This window comes from Dichotomopilus funicola, assembly GCF_033296635.1.
Source record: "Dichotomopilus funicola strain CBS 141.50 unplaced genomic scaffold C8A04scaffold_15, whole genome shotgun sequence".
In the NCBI taxonomy this organism is placed as follows: Eukaryota; Fungi; Ascomycota; class Sordariomycetes; order Sordariales; family Chaetomiaceae; genus Dichotomopilus; species Dichotomopilus funicola.
Window position 1 is genome coordinate 43,737 of NW_026944036.1, and position 17,599 is coordinate 61,335.

Below are 17,599 nucleotides of genomic sequence, written 5' to 3' on the forward strand. Positions count from 1 at the left end.
GAAATCCCAATGACAACAGCGCAATGGCTGCAAGAGACGCTGGAGAGGCAATTAACCTCCTCTCCCTGGGTAAGTTTAAGAACTTTGCTCTCCGTTGTTCATGAATTGCGGTGGGCTAATGCGTTTAGATGACGGGGGCGTCCGGGGAGCGGTATTACTTCACATATTACATGAGATCATGGTTCAGATTCAGCTGTGCTACGACCTCAAACGGCTCCCCAAACCTTGCGAATACTTCCATATGATCGGAGGGACGGGTACTGGAGGGTAAACCTGGGATTCAAGAGGGTATCGAAGTATCAGGGCCACACGGCTGACGTAGTTCTAGTCTTATTGCCATTATGCTCGGGCGGCTTCGCATGTCCACAGAGGAAGCTCTACAAGAATACGGCAGATGCGTCAAGGAGATGTTTTCCCTTGGCAACAGAAAGTGGACAACGGCCACTGAGCGATACCGAGCTACCGGGCTCAAGGAGGCGGTCGAAAACCTTGTGCGCCGGCGGAATCTCGGTGACGATCTTGTGGATCTATCCCTTGAACCGGACAGCAAGGGATTATGCTTCGTATGCGCGATGCCGGTCAGCAACCTAGGCCAGCCTCGCCGTTTCCGGTCCTTTTACACCCCCAAAGATATCTACAAAGGGGTCAAGATTTGGGAAGCGGTTCGCGCCACAACCGCGGCTTCGTTTTACTTCAAACCCATGTCAGTGACAGCCGGCGGACGAGAGCCTGAGGAGTTTGCCAATGCTGCCATTAACTGTAACAGCCCCATCAACTATGCCCTTCGGGAATCAGCAGCTCACTTTGGGGCCAAGCGACGCTTGGGTACCATTGTCAGTATTGGCACAGGAATCACAGCGGTGGGAGTGGAAAATTCCAAGATACGTTCCAGGGCCACGGGGAAGGAATTGATAGGAAGGCCCGAGAACCTGGAAACTGACGCCGAGGTCGCACATCGGGACATAGAAGAGAGACTTGGCCCTTCCCACAACGCATACTTTCGGTTTAACGTGCCTGATGTGGCCGATGAGGCCGGGTTGGATAAGTATCTCAAGATACATGTCTTGCAGGCGTCTACAGCTGCCTACTTAGCCGATCCATCAGTGATGGCTCAAATGGTGAGAGCGGCTCTTGCACTTGACAACGGCTCGGTTTTCCATGAACTGTCTCTTGGCCGTGCTGGTAAGGATAAGGTTTTATTTTTGTCAATGTCTTCTCCAAGGACAACTACTAACTTTCCCATTAGCCGGGGTTGGTAAGTGGAAGGGCGATTTTAAATCATACGCAACCCAATTCCTAGGCGAAGCTAGCCGCTTCTTCACAGCCAGGGACAGCGTTCTACAAAAAATGGACGTTTTTTTCTCGCCCCGTGATGCCAAAGGCAAACCCCGCCGCGAATTCCTCCTATTTGGCCCTAGTGGAGTCGGCAAGACACAAATTGCATTGAAGTTTGCGAATCAAGTTGAGAAAAGGTATGTTCCAGTTACCCTCAAGAAAATGTCTCGTCTTTTTGTTGTTGACTATCCACAGATTCAAATACATATTCCACATTGATGGGTCAAACCCTTCGTCCGTGAGCCAAACATACGCCAATATCTGCGAACAGTATTGTCCGAGATACAGCCCGAGGACGCCCAATGATTCAGCAGACGTCGAGGACATGAAGCAAGTGGCATTGGATTGGATATCTGGGCTATCAGTCGAATGGCTGATCATCTACGACAACGTTCCCGACTCCAACCTTCCGGGGTGCAAGCCTTTTGGGCCCGAACTTCCCGGCTCTGGCCCTCCCGGTTTCATGCCAACGCTCCCCGGCCAGAACATCGGCAACATCATCTACACTTCCCAGTCTCAGGGGATGTTAGCGAACCTGCCTCCAAATTGTACGCACGAAGTTGGCCCGTTCACGGTGGAGGAGGGTCTCCAAGTACTCCTGAATTTGGTCGGGCTCGAGAATGTAGAGGAGAATAACAAGGAGATAGAAGCCCTTCGAGAAACCGCGGTTGAGGTTGGCTGTCTGCCCTTCGCTCTTGACACCGCTGGAGTTTACTTGAGGAAGGAAGGTTGCACACCGCTCATGTACCTCAGGAGATTCCGTGAGCGTCAGAACAGGCTAGGCTTGCGGGGAGAACCGACTCGCTCAGGCCTCTACACCGCGCTTGAGCTTTCGTATGAAGCACTCCTTGACATGCACCAAAGCCAAGTGAGCAGCCTTGCGGGGGTTGGTGCAGCGGCAGCTTCGGCCATCTTGAACCTGTTCTGCTTCTACCACAACGTGGATATTCCATTCCTGATGATGGGGCTCTCAGCCGAAGAGCTGCGGAACTTTGAAGGGACTGGCGTTCATCCATTATCCGAGTTCCCCAATCCTCCTCTTATGAGCCCAACTCTCTTGATGACTTGCAGATCAGCGGGCAAAGGTTGGGACAGCACCGCCCTTCATCTGGGCATTCAGTGTCTCCTGCAGTTTTCTCTCGTCAAGTGGAACACCAAAAAAGACACTGTTTCCATGCACCCCCTGGTTCAAGATTGGGCGAGGGATAGAATGAGCACAGATGCTCGGAGATATCAGGCCTGGGCAGCTCAGGTTGTGCTTATTGAGTCCATCAAGTCCGGTTGGGGCAGGCTTGACCGAGCAACCTTACGAGGCCTACCGCCTCACTTAGACGTTTGCATGTCCTACGAGAGCGAGTCATTTGGCCAGCACGACAAGCACCAGGCATGGCTGGATCTCAAATTAGCGTGGTATTGCTACGAAAAGAGAATGCTCTTAGAGGCGGTGAAGCTTATCGAGAAAGCGCTACGTCTTCAGAAACGCAACCACGGAAACTATAGCAGAGAGGCGACCAACTGTCTTCGCATCCTAGGGCGCGTCTCCTTTGAGAACGGCTATCTGGCCAACGCGGAAGCTGCGTATGCATGTGCATTGGAATTACTGAACATCCGCCGGGAAGAGATTTCGGATGGCCAACAGAAGCGGCTGCGTCCCCGGGAAGAGAGCCCAATTTCGAGGCCGCGGTTGACTATGCCTCGTGTTCCGAGACTTAGGAACTTGGCCGCACAACCCACCAATGGCACAGGTGTGGAACTCAGGAATCTAACTAAGGACGGAACCTCAGCCAAGCCGAAAACAAGAAATCCCGACTCGGGCCAGCCCCTGGCAAACCATGAGCACTTTGCTCAAAACATTGATCGAGCGTGCACGGCTCAACCGCTCGTAGAAACTCTGTCCGACTGGGAACGAGAGGTCGGGGCCGTTCTTTCAGATATGGCCGACCTTTACTTCGACACCGGGAGGGAAATCACTGGCATTGAATGCCTCCAAAGGGCCCTAAGCACAATCAAGAACGTCGATAAAGCGGATCAAAGTTTCGAGATTTGGAAGTGGGAAAACGAATTGAACCGGCATACAAAAGCGTACGACTCGCAAGACTGGAAAAAGAATCAAAAGACCTTCAACGCACTGTCACCGGACGGCCTCCGAAAGTGGCACTTAAACGGGAATGAATATTTCTGGTTGATTGGGTGGGCATCAAGACACTCCCAAGGTGGCAACTTGGACAAAGCCTACGAGACTTATGAGGATTTGTTGCCGAAGACCACGGTAGCCCACGGACCAAGCAACCCCAAAACGCTTTTTTTGCTCCGATCCCTAGCGGTGGTTGCTGCAAAGTGCGAACGCTATGAGAAAGCAGAGGAATTGGCGAGGAAGGCGGTCGAAGCGGCCAAGGCTGTTTACACCGAGGGACATCATGAGACTGCGACAAGCTTACACACGCTTGCCATGGTCCTACCCCCCCGAACGTTGAATTTAGGACCGGGATCGGAGTTCTGGGAAGGTTTTAAGCGTGCTTACAAGTCTTGTAAGTGGGCATTCTTGCCAGGGAACCCCCTGACAGAAAACCTCAGGCGTTGGTTGGGGGTGTTCGACTTTTCTCAGAACAAGACGAAGCAAGAATCGTTTCCGAGGGCGGTTGTCGAGCTCTTTGCCGACGGGTTTCCAAGATCGAGAAAAGCATACTTAGACCGGGCATGCTTTGCCTGCGAGAAGGTTTCTCAAGAGGTTGAACGGGAAGAGAACCGTCTTCGGAGAGAAGCGAGAAAGGCAAACGAGGACTCATCGCGGCTGGACGTTATGCCACCCCAAGATTTGTCCCTAGCCACCCAGGAAGAAGCAGCCGAGCACCCAGACTCGGAGAGAAAGGAACTTCCGGTCATCGTGCCGCAACTAGCTCTCGATGTTGAGCAAGAGGCTCAAATACAACACCCTTTAGTGTCCCAAAACGCAAAGGGAGGACCCCTTAACAGCGGCGTTTGTTTGGGCGATGATGGAGCAGTCGGCAAGCAAGAGAGCAACACTTTGAAGGTACCAGCCAGGGAGAAAGGCGGGGGCATTGGAACGGGAGGAACACAAACGGCGTCAACGAGGAAGTTGCCAGAAGAGCTATGCGCTGAGGAACGCGGACGTCGATGGGTGCTTACGTCCGAGATCCAACTTGGGCCCAGCTGGAGGTCTCAAAGGGCGTCAAGTTTGCATATGTGGACGTCAACGCGGCCAGATAAAGGAAGTAAAAGGTTAAGAGAGGTGCTCACGGGCGCAATCGCCACCAAAGGGGAACCCCGTTGGCGACGTATTAAATGCTGGGCTGATTTAGATGCATTATTCCAGAACTGAGGTTCAGAACCCAGTAGATGATCACACCAAATAACAACTGGAAAATATCACAAATTCTATGAGTCATACCCTTGTGTCCCTCGCTTCTGTATCGCCTTCATAAGTTCGTAAAGTTGGCCTAACTGTTCGTCTGTTTCATGTCAAGTTAGCAAGTATAATGGAAGCAAGATCCGATGTCATAGATAATACCGCTCATCTTTGCAACCTTGCCCTGATCTAGCTTCTCACCGGCCCACGAGTCGCCCTCGATCTTCTGCGCATACAGCTGCCACTCGGTGAGAAACCCGATCTGGAGTAGGCTCATGGAATTAGCATATGTCATTTTGATTCCACGAACACGCTTAAAATTTCCGCTATAAGATGGCAGGGGGGGACAAACCAGATGCACGGGATTCTCAACATCACGATGGGCCCGAAATTCCGCCTTGACATACTCATCCCCTAATAAACGCATCTCAGAAGGCAAATGCTTCCTATGCGCTCGCAATAAGCGACGGTAGAGGTATATTGGCGGGAGGAGGGCCAACGGCCCAGTTGTTAACCCCTTTGTTGGGTTTAAGGCAGACGCTTGGAATAAGCGGAGCGAAGGTCTCATGGTGAAAAGAAGCTGGAGGGTTCAAGAGAGAGAGGTAACCGGCAGTTAGCAAGGTAGGTCGGTTCCACTGAGGGAATTGCGGCCGCCTTGTTGGGTAGTTCTTTTTATATATATTTTCCGTGCTTCGTGTCGGAGACCTCAGGCACCGTAGTGGTTGAATCTGAGAAAGCCTGTGTTAGGTTAGGGGTGAATCTTTAATTCATGCCAATTGATGGGATGGACCTCGGTTCGAGAAAATTCGTACAGTGCTAGATATATGTCGCACAGTCCTGGAACGTCGCTTCTCGTCCTGCAAAACCCAACACGCTTGGAGAGAGCCATTTGATCACAAAGTTCGCAAAAAGGTTCGGACATTTGAAGACGAGTAGCAGATTTTATGACTACCAACAGTAAGGCTACCCGTTATTTTTATTCTAAAGCCTCGGCTATCCACACCGCCTGGATGATGCTGACTTTCTTCGCATAATTCTTTTGAGTGTACACATGTTCTAAGAACATGATTGCTTCCTTCTTCTGGCCGTGCAAAACGCTTGACGGGTGTATCGCCACCACATGTTTCCCATGGGCCGTGACGTAACTGTTATCTGGCGCTAGAATCGCCGTTTTGAGCGAAAACCCGCTTAAAAAGCATTTGAGAATGGCGACGGCAAGCTCTGGTGATACCGGCGTGAAGGGCTGAGGATCAGCTGGCGGAGGTTCTATCATGCCCAGGCGGACACACAAACCGCGAAGCTGTTTGCGAATGTTCATCGCTTGCTTCATATTTCTGACATTCATCTTCCGGTCCTTGCACCATTTCACTCGGTCTGCGTTCTCCGCCGCGTACAGCTGCATTGTGGTGAGGTACGTAAGGAGATCACCTTCGCGGCGATAAAGTTCTTTTCGGTAATCTTCCGCTTCCTCTTTCGCCTCTTCTGTACGCAGCTGAAGAAAGATGTCCTCGCCAGACGTGATGCACGCGATGATATCAATCACCTCTAGCAAACAATCGAACTTCGGATCTGCTGCGGCAAGAATGACACGGGCGAAGGGCGGAGTGACCGGGAAAGATACCATCTTGCGCCCCGTTTCTGTGATGGAACCATCATCACCGATAGCGCCAAGAATATGAAGGTGCAAAAGTGCCTTCTCCACGGATTCGACACTGGGCGCGTCCATTAGGGGGAAAGACAGGACGTCGGCAATGCCCCTGGCCTTCATTGTCAAAGTGGCGCCGAGTATGTCGGTTCTGAGGATCTCGGGAAGGTCTGTCTCGTACAAGGTATCGTAAGTTTCCTCTGTGTACAGCCTGAAGCACTTTCCAGGACCTTCACGCCCTGCTCGCCCAGCTCTTTGAATGGCAGACGACTTTGATATGGGCTTCGCGAGGAGCGATTCCATGCCCAAGCGTGGACGGAATTGCTTCACCTTGGACTTTCCGCAGTCGATGACATATCGCACGCCCGGCACGGTGACTGAAGTCTCGGCAATGTTGGTCGCGAGAACAATCTTTCTTGTCCGTCCACCCTTGATCGGTTGGAAAGCTTGATGTTGCGCTTCCATGGAGAGCTGGCCGAACAGGGGAAATACCTTCAAGCCAGGGAGCTTCGGCCCAAGCGTCGACGCGTATTCTTCAATCAGCTTCTGAGCGGATTCGATTTCCTCTTGACCGGTCAGGAATGCTAGGATGTCTTTCCTGCCGTGCTTATCTGACAAAGCCTCTTCGGTGTGCAGCTTAAATATTTGTTTGAGAAGCGCTTCTTGGATGTCCGGAACGGGTTTAGGGGTGTGCACAAGATCCACGGGGAATTGCCGGCCATCAATTTGGAGGTACTGGACTGAGCTGTTCGAGAAAGTAGGTGTGGTGGAAGCGGTGCTCGTCGTTTCGGGTTCAGCCTTAGAGAAGAATTGCTTGATCTTGTCGACGTTGGCAGTCGCACTCATGACCACAACTCTGAGTGGAATGCCCCCGCGGCTAGCCTTGTCCCCAGAAACAATTTGCTTAAGGAAACCGGAGAGGAGGTCGACATCAACGCTCCGCTCGTGGATTTCGTCAACAATGATGGCACTGTATTGCCTCAGCCCCGGATCGCGGAGGAGCTCTTGAAGCAGCATTCCTTCGGTCAAATACTTGATCCGCGTCCCAGGTGGGACTTTGTGGTCGAATCGAACCGAGTAGCCCACCAAGCCCTTTGAAACTGGCTGATTGTTATGCCATCTTTGGATTTGCGCGTCAAGAGGGGTACCTGCTTCACGTGAGACGCGATGGGCGAGTGTCGTTGCTGCGACCCTTCTTGGTTGTGTGATCGCGATCATTCCTCCAACGTTGATTTCTTTGGTGTGCTCGCCATCCTTAACCTTTACTTTCCTCTTTTGACACCATTTCTCCTGGTACAGAAACTGCGGTACCTGTGTACTTTTTCCAGACCCTGTCTCCCCCACGAGAAGCAGGACTTCATTTAGTTGGAGGATGCGGCGGATCTCATCCTGTCGTGACCAAAGCGGGAGAGTTTCTCTTGCCGCAAAATATGACGGGTCACCAGAGGGAGGCCTGCTGGGCAGCGGTGCCGCGGAGTGCAAATCTCCCTTGATGTGATTCAATTCAGTCGGTGTCGACGCCGGCGAGGTATCCAAGTCGGTGGGCTGAGGCGCGCTTTGTTCCTTCGGCTTTTTGGTCAAGTATCCCTCAAGGGATATTGTCTTGTCTCCGATCCTGACTGAATTTTCGGTAGCACCATGCTTTCTTTTCTTGGCCATTCTTGGATTTTGGAGCCGGGCTGGGGCAACGGGTTCTTTTGTTGGTCGTGATGGTGAACAGCAGAGAAAATATATTCGCCTTAGTAGATTTTGGCCCCACTTTGGTAACAGACAATGCAGTACAACCTCGCAAGCATGTAACGTGTGTAAAATACCGCTCCACTGGGCGTATCTTTGTAAGATCCTGACGAGGTCTTAAGGGGTTGGTACTAAGAGAGAAGAGAGTACCGTGGTAATGTAAAGAATTCGCAGCGGTCGCAGTGGAATCTTGCTTGAGTCCATAATACATTGATGGAATTGAACTCTGAACCTCCCAACTATCTTAAGCTTCCTGCCCTTCCTATTTATATTTTAGAGTCAGTGCATTAACCCCTCGCTCAGGCATTGAGATCATACTACGACAGTAGTGCTCGGTTGCATCGATATCGCAATGCGGGCATCACTACTCCTATCATGCCTGAGCACTGCAGCACACTGTCACATCCGTCTAATAACCAACCGGTAAGGTACGTATGTACCCAAACGGCTGCATGCGGGCACAACCCAAGGGCGCAAATTCGCAGACGGGAGGTACTGTACCTAATTACTGTGGCCAAAGTACAGGCGCTTGCATCGAATTGTGTTACCTAGACTATTACACCCGCTACAAGAACTAAAACCTGGCCGTCCAGGCAGCGAGGACGGCCAGCCTCTCTTCGATCTCATCTGCCCCAGATACTCCCAACCTTGCCATGGCGCGGCAATGCGGCTAACAGTCGTACTTGCTTTTGAGGTGAACCTGGTGCTTCCAGAGCACGTCACGGTTTCGATCGACCTAGAACCCTGATAGTTAGCCATCATCGTCCCGGAGATAATCAATTTCAATCACAACTTACATCCTCTTGCATTTCAGCAATCTCGACGTTCTGCCTCTTGAGCTCGCCGCCTAGGACCTCGAGATGTGCCCTGGCTCCCCTTAGGCCGGTTAAAATTTCGTTCTTTTGCCCCTGGATCGTCCGGCTGGCTTCCCGCTGAGTGCCATCATCATCTTCAAATTCCATGTCCTCAAACGCATAAACATCCCCCTTACCACCCGCCCCCGCTGTTCCGAGAAGCTGGGGCCCAGAGCCATACTCTTTACCTAGGTTAGTCAATTGCTCACGGGATTTTGCGAACTTCCGATCCATCTCCTCCGTTTTAATCATATGGTCCCGGTCATAACCCATATGCTGTCGTTGGCGCGATTCAATCGCGCCTTTACCATTGCTGGCGAACTTCAGCATGCTCTGTGCGTTGTGGAGATCCGTGAGGTTGCCTCCAGTCTTTGCAAGTTCCACTCCTAGAAACGACTCAAAGTTAGTTCAGCTAAAATATGGAGCAGTGCAAGTTTCATACCAGCAGCCTTGGAGTTTTTATGAGCTTGATGCATCATCTCTCCTTGCCTGAAGCCCTGTTCGGTCACCTCGTAGGTTTGCTGCACAAATCTCTGCACTCCCATCAGAGCCCGCGCCCCAGCCTGTACGGCCCCGGCATTTTCTTGCGCTATTTGCTGCTTTTTCCATTGTATGTCTTCTTCCTCAGTCATAGCCTGTGAAGACTCGCCATATTCCGCTTGCGGGTCTTGCAACTGGTCCTGTCCAGGACCCGCATACTGAGGTTGCTTGGTCGAGCCGCCGTAGCCTTCAGACAAGCCTAAGCCAGCTGATCCCCCCAAACTTCCGTAACCGCCTTGACTCTGTTGTTGCGAGGCGAGTCGCGACCCATTCTCGAAAGTCGTCTCCGCGGGCTCGAACCTGGCCCTGCCAACACCACCCGTAGCGCCAAACTTCTCCTTCGGGAATCCACCACCGCCCACCGCCAGACTAGGGTCGGCGGACGTTTGCGGGGTCGTGGCCGCAGTTGATGGTAAATCTTTTCCGGGGTAGGGTGAGTACTGAGAGGACGAATGCGGCGAGTATTGCGGCGGCGGTGACTTGTCGGCCGAGACCGTCGAGAACGTTCCTACTCGATTCTGATAACCGCCATTGGGGCGGGGGCCGCTCGGGAGGCCGGACGACTGGGAGACGCTCGAAATGCTCTGGTTGTCGTTGAACTGAGCGGTATTGTATTGGGCGTACTGTGAGTGCGACGGTTCCTGGCGGTAGTGAGACGCCTGAGAAGGCCCGGGATACTCAGAGGACTGGATCGAAGGGGAGGACTGGTTCTGGCCATTCGTCGGTTGCGATTGTTGAGCGTACGGATTCTCCTCAGGCTTCCCCTTTTCGGACTTTTTGAAAAGTCCGCCGAACCTGCCCATGATGCAGCACTGCCAGAAGGCCTAATAGAACGATTGGAACAATTAGAACGTGAATATAACACAGCAAACGGGTGGAAAATTGGAACGATTGGCAGAGGACACAGATGGTTAAGGGGTGGGGAGAGGAGTTGGGGGAAGTTCAGGGGCATTGAAGCCGTCTGGGCTTCCAATGTCTTGAATGCCAGCGACATAGCCGGTGTGGGGCGAAGTGGGACGTGTCCTTGTGTGGCGGACGCTGGACGGCTCTTTGGGCTACCTGACTGGGACTGCTGCATCCTGAACCAGCCTGTGTCTGAGGTCCGTTCCAGATCGCGGCCCGCCGTAAAAGTGGATCAATGTCCAACTTGCGCCTCTCCATGCTGACGACCCTTTGGGCCGCAGCTGTGCTGCCCCAAGGAAAGCTCGCCCATTCGCCACCAATCCCAGCGTCGCGTTGCGCCTGTAAGACGCTTCGGAAAGGGTTCCCAATGCGGGCGGATCAATTGACGTACCTTCTTGGTGTTTGCTTCCTCTCGCTCATCGTCGTCATGCTTCTCCTTCTCCGTTCCCTTCTTTTCCACCTCATCCTTCTTCTTCATCCCCCGTAACCGCGATCTTAGCCTCCTTTTCCGGTTTGTCTGCTCCTCCTCTTTCCCTCCGGCGTCCTCGGCCTTCTCTTTCTCTCCCGCTTCTTCGGCTTTCTCTTTTTCGTCCTTCTCCTTCTCAGACCATTTCTTTTCGGCCCCTGCCCTCCTTTTCTCCGCCCAGAACCGCCATTTTACTCTCTTTTTCTGCTTTACTTGCTCTTCCTCGGCCTCGTCGTCTTCCTCGTCTTCCTCGTCCCACCCGTCCACGTGATCTTCCTTGTCTCCACCCCTCAACCGATTTTGTTTTTTCTCTGTCGGCCAATATGTCGTGTCGTTACTCCCTCTTTGATGCAATTGGCAGGGTCGATTGGGTGGGTCGAGATCGCCAGGCGGGCCTGGCGGCGTCGAACGGTACACCGCCATCTTTGCCGCTCTGCGGCGCCTAGGAAAACACATTGCGCTGAGTTGTGTTGTTTTGAACCTATGTTTGGTTGGTTAAATTGATGATGCATGATGCGATCTAAGAGGTTGGCTTTACTTATGTTCTTTGCATGCAGTTGGTTTAAAGCGCTTCGTTGTGGCGGCCGGTTTCATTGTAACAAATCAACAATAGCAGCGCGTTAAAGAAAAACTTGGCTTTTTGCCGCGGGGTGTGCATTGTGCGGGGTACCTTGCCATCTGAACTTTAACCCAAATCCAACAAGCCAACAATCTTAAGCGCCGAATGCGTCAGAGGGTCGCGGTTCAAAGCCCACTCAGGAAAGCGCACTGTTTCGTCACCTGCTTTTATCGTCGGATACGAGTCACTACCTTCCACTCCAACATTCCCGTCCCACCCTTACCGAATGGATTTCTTCAAACTAGACTTCAGCAAGACCATCATCAACCGCACATAATGGCTTTCTTCTAACTATTTACGCTTCCTCCCGCAGCGGCGTTTGGGCACTCTCTTCGTTTATTTGAGACTGCGCCCTACCTTCGGTTTTTATTTTCGAGCTTGATCGCTCTCGACAAACCCCCAAGATGATACCACGAATACAACAACTTTCTCCCCTTGAAATGAACGTTAATTGTGCAATATCCTTACTTTTATCCTTATGTTGAGACCTGTATACCAATCCACCAATCATCAACTTTCAGTGTCCTAGTTCTTTGTACGCCCTACACCAGCGAACCAAACAGACCTCCTCTTAACACCGAGAACTCCAATGTCTGTCTTCACTTTCGACCCTGACCCGCCCCGGGTTGCATCTCCATGGCTGCGGCCGGGTGACGCCAACAGATCACCAAGTTCGGGCCATCTGGCTGGCCAGAAGGGGACGGTCGGCCTCGGGCTGCTCTCCGACTATGGTGTCTCCAAACTAGAACCCGAGCCCCAGGACGGTCCAACCGAGTATAAACTTCACCTGCTCCTCAGACCCCGCAGGAAGTATGAGAATGTGAGCACCACGGCTCGGATCTCCGGTTCCTCCTTGCCCAGGCCATCGTCCGAAGTAAAAACGTCAAAATCGGCCTCCATCAGCCCTGGACCATCCGCCACTTCGGCCCAGACGCGCCAGGATCGTCTCGAGCACTTGACGACCCAGCTCCTATGGCGATTGCAGCAATCATGCCCTTACCATGCCGGCACTGCTTCTCCGGCGCTTGTCATCCCTCAGCTACCCGACGAAAGCGACGCACTCAATGCGCAGGTCAAGATAGGCAAGTTGGTCCCGGGCTTGGAGGCATCGAGGGGGGCGCTTTACGAAATTGGCGTGGCGGACGATGGAACCCTGGCTGGTCTGACCAAAGACGAGATGGACGAGAGCCTTACTACTCTCCGCATTATGGCCGCCAGCTTGGGCTGTAATGTTGAAGTGCTCCGTATGCTGAGCGTAGGCGAGTGCGAATGGATTGAATCACGCGGCACGGAGGACGCTGCGGGGATGGGGTCAGGGGGCACATTGCGCAGGGCCCAGTTGTGGGTTGTCGAAGCGCTGGTGACGCCCGACTTGCGGCCCAGAGACGAGGCCCAGTCACCGGCCGCCAGATCGCCTGCTGCAGCGCGGGTGACCGAGTCCTTGCCCGACCCAAAACAAGGCCCGCTGACGGCAAATCAGTTGCGAGTTACCTTGACTGGCCCAACGACGTCGGGTAAGTCGACCCTCTTAGGCACGCTCTCGAGCGGGACCCTGGATAATGGCCGGGGCAAGGGCCGCTTAGGCCTTCTCAAGCACCTCCACGAAGTCGCCTCTGGTATCACGTCCTCTGTCACTCAGGAGCTTGTTGGTTACAACGACGGGGAAATCATCAACTATGCTCACAGTGGTGTCGAGTCTTGGATTGATATCCACGACTTCACAAGGGATGGGCGGCTAGTCTACCTGTTGGACTCCGCAGGCCATCCGCGATACCGGCGGACCATTCTCCGAGGCATCGTCGGGTGGGCACCTCACTGGACTTTGCTGTGTATCGCGGCGGACGGATCGGAGTTCAACCCCGCTGCTGGCGCAACGACCGGCCCTCAAGACACTCTGGGACCCGCAAGCACTGGTGTTGACCTTGCGTCTGCCCACTTAGATCTCTGTTTGCGGCTCGGTCTTCCTTTGGTCGTGGTCATAACCAAATTGGACTTAGCAAACAAGTTAGGCCTCTCTGCAACGCTTAGCAAAATCCTGTCAAGTCTGAAGAAAGCTGGCCGGATACCCAAGATCGTGAAAGGAGGCTCACAAAGCGATGCTGACCCTAGCCGGGTGTCCGACCTCGACAGGATAGCCGTCAGGGATGCGCTACATTCCATCGGGTTGGATGAGAACCTGGTTTCTGTTGTCCCAATTCTCTTAACCAGCGCGGTCGATGGCCGCGGTGTGGGCGCCCTGCACGCCTTGCTCCAAGGCCTCCCTTTACCTCGACCCCCAACGTCCTTTGACTTCATCGGTGCAGCCTTAAACCCCGAGCAGCCGGCCTGTCTCTTTCACATTGAAGACAGATTCAGTCTACCTGCGTCCTACGCCTTGGCCACCAATGACGCAGACGAACAAACTGACCTGGGTACCGTCGTAGCCGGGCACCTCCGCTTCGGCAGCCTCTCCATTGGCGATCGAGTCGTCGTTGGCCCGTTCCCTTCCGAAGATGAAGACAGCCATGGTGCGACGCCCGATGAGCGCGGCTTAGCTTTACCTCATAGCTACGGCCTTTCACCCGCGCACCCGTCGCCTTCCGAACTGAGCCGCGTTCCTTCGCGGAACGCAGTGTCGGCCTCGGCGACAAGCGGTGAGTGGCATACGGCTTCCATCGTCAGCATCCGTAACCTCCGGTTGCCGGTACAGACCCTCACCGCCGGGCAGGTCGGTTCCATAGGGATGGTGTTTGACCCGCTCCCAGCAACAGCAACCGCTGGCGATCATACCGGTGGCCAAATTATCAACAACCACCACGGCATCAAGGCCAAATCTGCGCCGGCGCATTCGCCATTATCGGCGACTCCGACACCCACTACCCCGGTCACTGCCTCTGGGATAACAAAACACCCTCGATTACGCAAAGGCATGGTTGTAGCCGTACCCAGTCAGCACATGGTCTCGTCCGGCCTGTCGCTTCAAGCCGTGAGCGGGTTGACAGCCACGTTTGATGCCGAAAACCGCGAGGTTGCGACCCTGACGGCGGGTGTGCTTGTGAATGTGTACATTGCAAGTGTGCGGTCGGCCGCAAGGGTCGTGAGCATTTCCCGTGTAGGCGGCAGTACCAATCATGGAAGTAGGCTGACCACTGGCCAGGAAGGCGAGGCAGATGAAGAGGAAGGGTTGTTTGGACTGACCGAGGAGATCGAAGATGTTGAAGGGAGCGGTCGTCAGGGTCAGGGGCCAGCGACGATAGATGTTGAGAAGAATGGAGGTGTGGAGGTGCATTTTGAGTTGTTGTCGACGAGGGAGTGGGTAGAATTGGGGTCGCAAATTCTGGTGCTGGAGGGCGGGAGACAGGATCGGTCTGGACTGGAGGGGTTTGTGGGAAAGGTGGTTGAGATTGTGGAATAACGGTGGCAGCGACGGAGCGTGTGTTTGACTTTGATTACATGTTGTTTTTTGTTTAGTTGCGTTTCTGTTCTTATTCTCATGATTTGTTATTTACAATAGAAATATATGCACATACCGGCATCAGCGTACCGTTCATCATTGGCGAGAAAGCTTGGAATCTGACGTTTTTGGTATGTTTCCGACAGGCTGGAGAAAGGCCAGCATTGGGAAGTAAAACATCATGAGTTTTGGGACAACAACCTCGTGTTATTTATGGGAGATGACTACCTATTAGCCAAAGGGACGGTCGTTGCCCAAGGCCCAGACCTAACATGTCGTGTGACCCAACATTAAACAGCGTTCCTTCCTCCGGTAGCCCCCCCGCCTCCCGGCCCCCATCTCACCGAGGTCCCGACGCTCTTTCCCATCTCAACCCGCCCACCCTTTATAACCTAGACCCCTGGTGCCTCCTTCCAACTACCTCACCCGCCCAAGCGGCGGCTCCAACATGGTGCGTAGTGCACTTGGGGGGTTGCACCATCAGCAACTCTGCCACTCCGGGTTCGATTCCCGGGGCGAGCATCAATTGTAAAATCTGTTGGTTTCCACCAACGATTTTCGTAGCCCCTCGGCTGGGGTAAGCACGAGGTTACTCCAGGGGCGAGCTTTTTTTGGCTTTTTCTTTTCTACTTAGAATTGGCCCACATTTCTTAGTATTGATTATTGTTTCATCAAATCTTAGCTTGAACATACAACTGGATTTGATGTCCAATATATAAAGTGCCTCACGATTAAGGGTTGTCTTTACAAAAACTCCTGCTCAATGCTCGGAATTGACGGCCGTAGTGCCCCCCAAAAATTGGATTGTTACGTCGTTTTCATATCTCTCTTCCATGGTCTTTCTACCCACATATAGTTCACCAGTCTACCCGAAAGCTAACGCCATGACGCCATCGCCCTTCTCTTTTATAGCCCACTACCCATTTAATCATCGTATCTTCAACTCCCATAGTCATTTCCCCCTCTTGATATTAAGCCCCGAAATAACCCCCTTCTCCTGCCTCGCAAAAAGCACATCCCATCCATCACGCCCTAACCAACCCATAAAACAGCGTCCACGTCAACACAAACCCAGCAAACCCATTCATCAGCCCGCCCGCCCAAACATCATATGCACCACGGAAGTACCGGCTTGTGTCCAGCAACGGTTTCCCCGCGGCCAAAGAGGTAGGCGCCACGCGCAGCGCGTACACAAGCGTGGCCGCGAGCAGGGAGAAGACGAGGTAGAAGAGGAAGCCGGCGTATGACTCGAGGCCGAGGATGCCGGCGGATACGCCGAAGAGGGAGGCGGTGAGGGATTGGAGGTTGTAGAGGGTCTGGAGAGCGGGGTTGTTAGTACATACGTGGTGGGTTTCTGAAAGGCTCGGTTGGAGGCCTGGCCTGGAAAGGTGGTCTGGAGTTGCAGGTTTGTTTCTGCGCGGGGCTGATGGGCCTGGGGGAGGGGGCCAAGGGGGTGGAATATGGGGGACAAACCCGGGTGTTGTGGACGAGCGACTCCTGCACAACTGGAGATATTTGAAGTTCCCGTTCGGATGGCATGGTTGCGGAGGTGTCGGTAAGGAGTCGATTGGTGAGGTAAGCTCTGGATCGTATCGTTCGTCTGGGTGATTAATTCATGTGCGTTTGGCCCGATGACGTTTGATCTAGCATCGATGGGCTGTGATGATGAAGCGCGCGGGCGGGCGGGACGTGCCTTGTTCGGTCGGTTTGCTTGAAGTTGTAAAAAGGCCGTGGTTGCGATGTCAACCGGGCCGCTGCGAGCTTTGGAGCCGCGCCGCCATAATGCAGGGGCTCCGCTTGCTGGGGGATCGGCAAGCCACATGGCCTGCAGCTCATGTGGGGTTCAGAAACGCAGGACCGTGAAATACACATCTCGCGTATGGTAACTTACCGTCACAAACTCATCTGGTCACACCGAGATTGGCTCTGCTGGCATCCTTGCCGAATAACGCCCGCAGCAATTCCATTCTCAGGGGTTGAAACTTTCCAGGAAAAAGAGCCGGCCCACAGAACGATTGGAATGAAGAGCAAAAGTCAAGTGGAACTTGCGTTCTCGGCAACAGTTTAAGGACAATGGCTCAATTGCTCAATACCTTCAATGTGAGCTCAATGCGGCTGTGGCGATGATGGATGGAGCAAGGAGTACAAAGGACCCTGGGTTCCTTTGACATCTGACAAAACGTACGGTGTCCTGTATCTGTAATAGATCCGAGACGAAACGTCGTGTATTGATAGCGAAAGCCGCTGAGTAACAGGGGTTCAAGCTCAAAATCCCCAGCCAAACAGCCGCCAAATGAATTCATTAAATGTTTTGCGGCCTTCCCCCCCGGCGCATGGTGTCATTTACGGTGGAGATCCAAGGAGTTGAACGCAACGAACGCTTCGAGCCGAGGGTCTGATTCCCCCATCCCATTTCTTCGTCTTGTCCCGGCCGCCCACCTCGACCCCGAAACAGAAACAATGCACAACACCCGTCGCAACGGCCCCATTCAACACTAAGAAACGAAACAAAGCCCGCATTCCCGTTGCGTCCCGTCCGATCGCCGCCGCCGCCGCCAGAGGCCTCGACCTGCGCCAACCTTGGGGTCCCGTTCGTTCAACTGGTTTTCGAAACGCCGTTTGCGAAAACGGCCGGGGAACGAGGAATCTCTGGTGTGCACCAAGGCGAGCAGATGGGGGGACTGGTACCATAGCCGCGTG

General features: G+C 53.4%; 5 protein-coding genes across 5 annotated transcripts; 2 read left to right on the plus strand and 3 right to left on the minus strand.

Annotated features, from left to right (window-relative positions):
• Positions 1-23: 23 nt before the first annotated feature.
• Positions 24-3,048, plus strand: C8A04DRAFT_26694 (acyl transferase/acyl hydrolase/lysophospholipase; the record flags this gene model as incomplete). The annotated part of the gene is made up of 6 exons (XM_062780014.1): positions 24-69; positions 129-267; positions 329-1,182; positions 1,247-1,472; positions 1,531-2,913; positions 2,997-3,048. The coding sequence occupies 6 exons, from the start codon at positions 24-26 to the stop codon at positions 3,046-3,048; spliced, it is 2,700 nt and encodes an 899-aa protein (XP_062638813.1).
• Positions 3,049-4,731: 1,683 nt separating this feature from the next.
• On the minus strand, positions 4,732-5,270 carry C8A04DRAFT_10588 (succinate dehydrogenase assembly factor 3, mitochondrial; the record flags this gene model as incomplete). The annotated part of the gene is made up of 3 exons (XM_062776641.1): positions 4,732-4,805; positions 4,865-4,964; positions 5,055-5,270. The coding sequence occupies 3 exons, from the start codon at positions 5,268-5,270 to the stop codon at positions 4,732-4,734; spliced, it is 390 nt and encodes a 129-aa protein (XP_062638814.1).
• Positions 5,271-5,678: 408 nt separating this feature from the next.
• Positions 5,679-11,270, minus strand: C8A04DRAFT_35723 (P-loop containing nucleoside triphosphate hydrolase protein; the record flags this gene model as incomplete). Its single annotated transcript, XM_062783271.1, has 5 exons — positions 5,679-5,718; positions 5,752-7,892; positions 8,882-9,324; positions 9,381-10,290; positions 10,773-11,270. The coding sequence occupies 5 exons, from the start codon at positions 11,268-11,270 to the stop codon at positions 5,679-5,681; spliced, it is 4,032 nt and encodes a 1,343-aa protein (XP_062638815.1).
• A 785-nt stretch (positions 11,271-12,055) lies between these two features.
• On the plus strand, positions 12,056-14,860 carry C8A04DRAFT_26697 (uncharacterized protein; the record flags this gene model as incomplete). The annotated part of the gene is made up of 1 exon (XM_062780015.1): positions 12,056-14,860. The coding sequence occupies one exon, from the start codon at positions 12,056-12,058 to the stop codon at positions 14,858-14,860; it is 2,805 nt and encodes a 934-aa protein (XP_062638816.1).
• A 1,064-nt stretch (positions 14,861-15,924) lies between these two features.
• Positions 15,925-16,438, minus strand: C8A04DRAFT_35725 (Rab5-interacting protein-domain-containing protein; the record flags this gene model as incomplete). The annotated part of the gene is made up of 2 exons (XM_062783272.1): positions 15,925-16,215; positions 16,373-16,438. 2 exons carry the CDS (start codon positions 16,436-16,438, stop codon positions 15,925-15,927), a joined length of 357 nt encoding a protein of 118 aa, XP_062638817.1.
• Between the last annotated feature and the right edge of the window lie 1,161 nt (positions 16,439-17,599).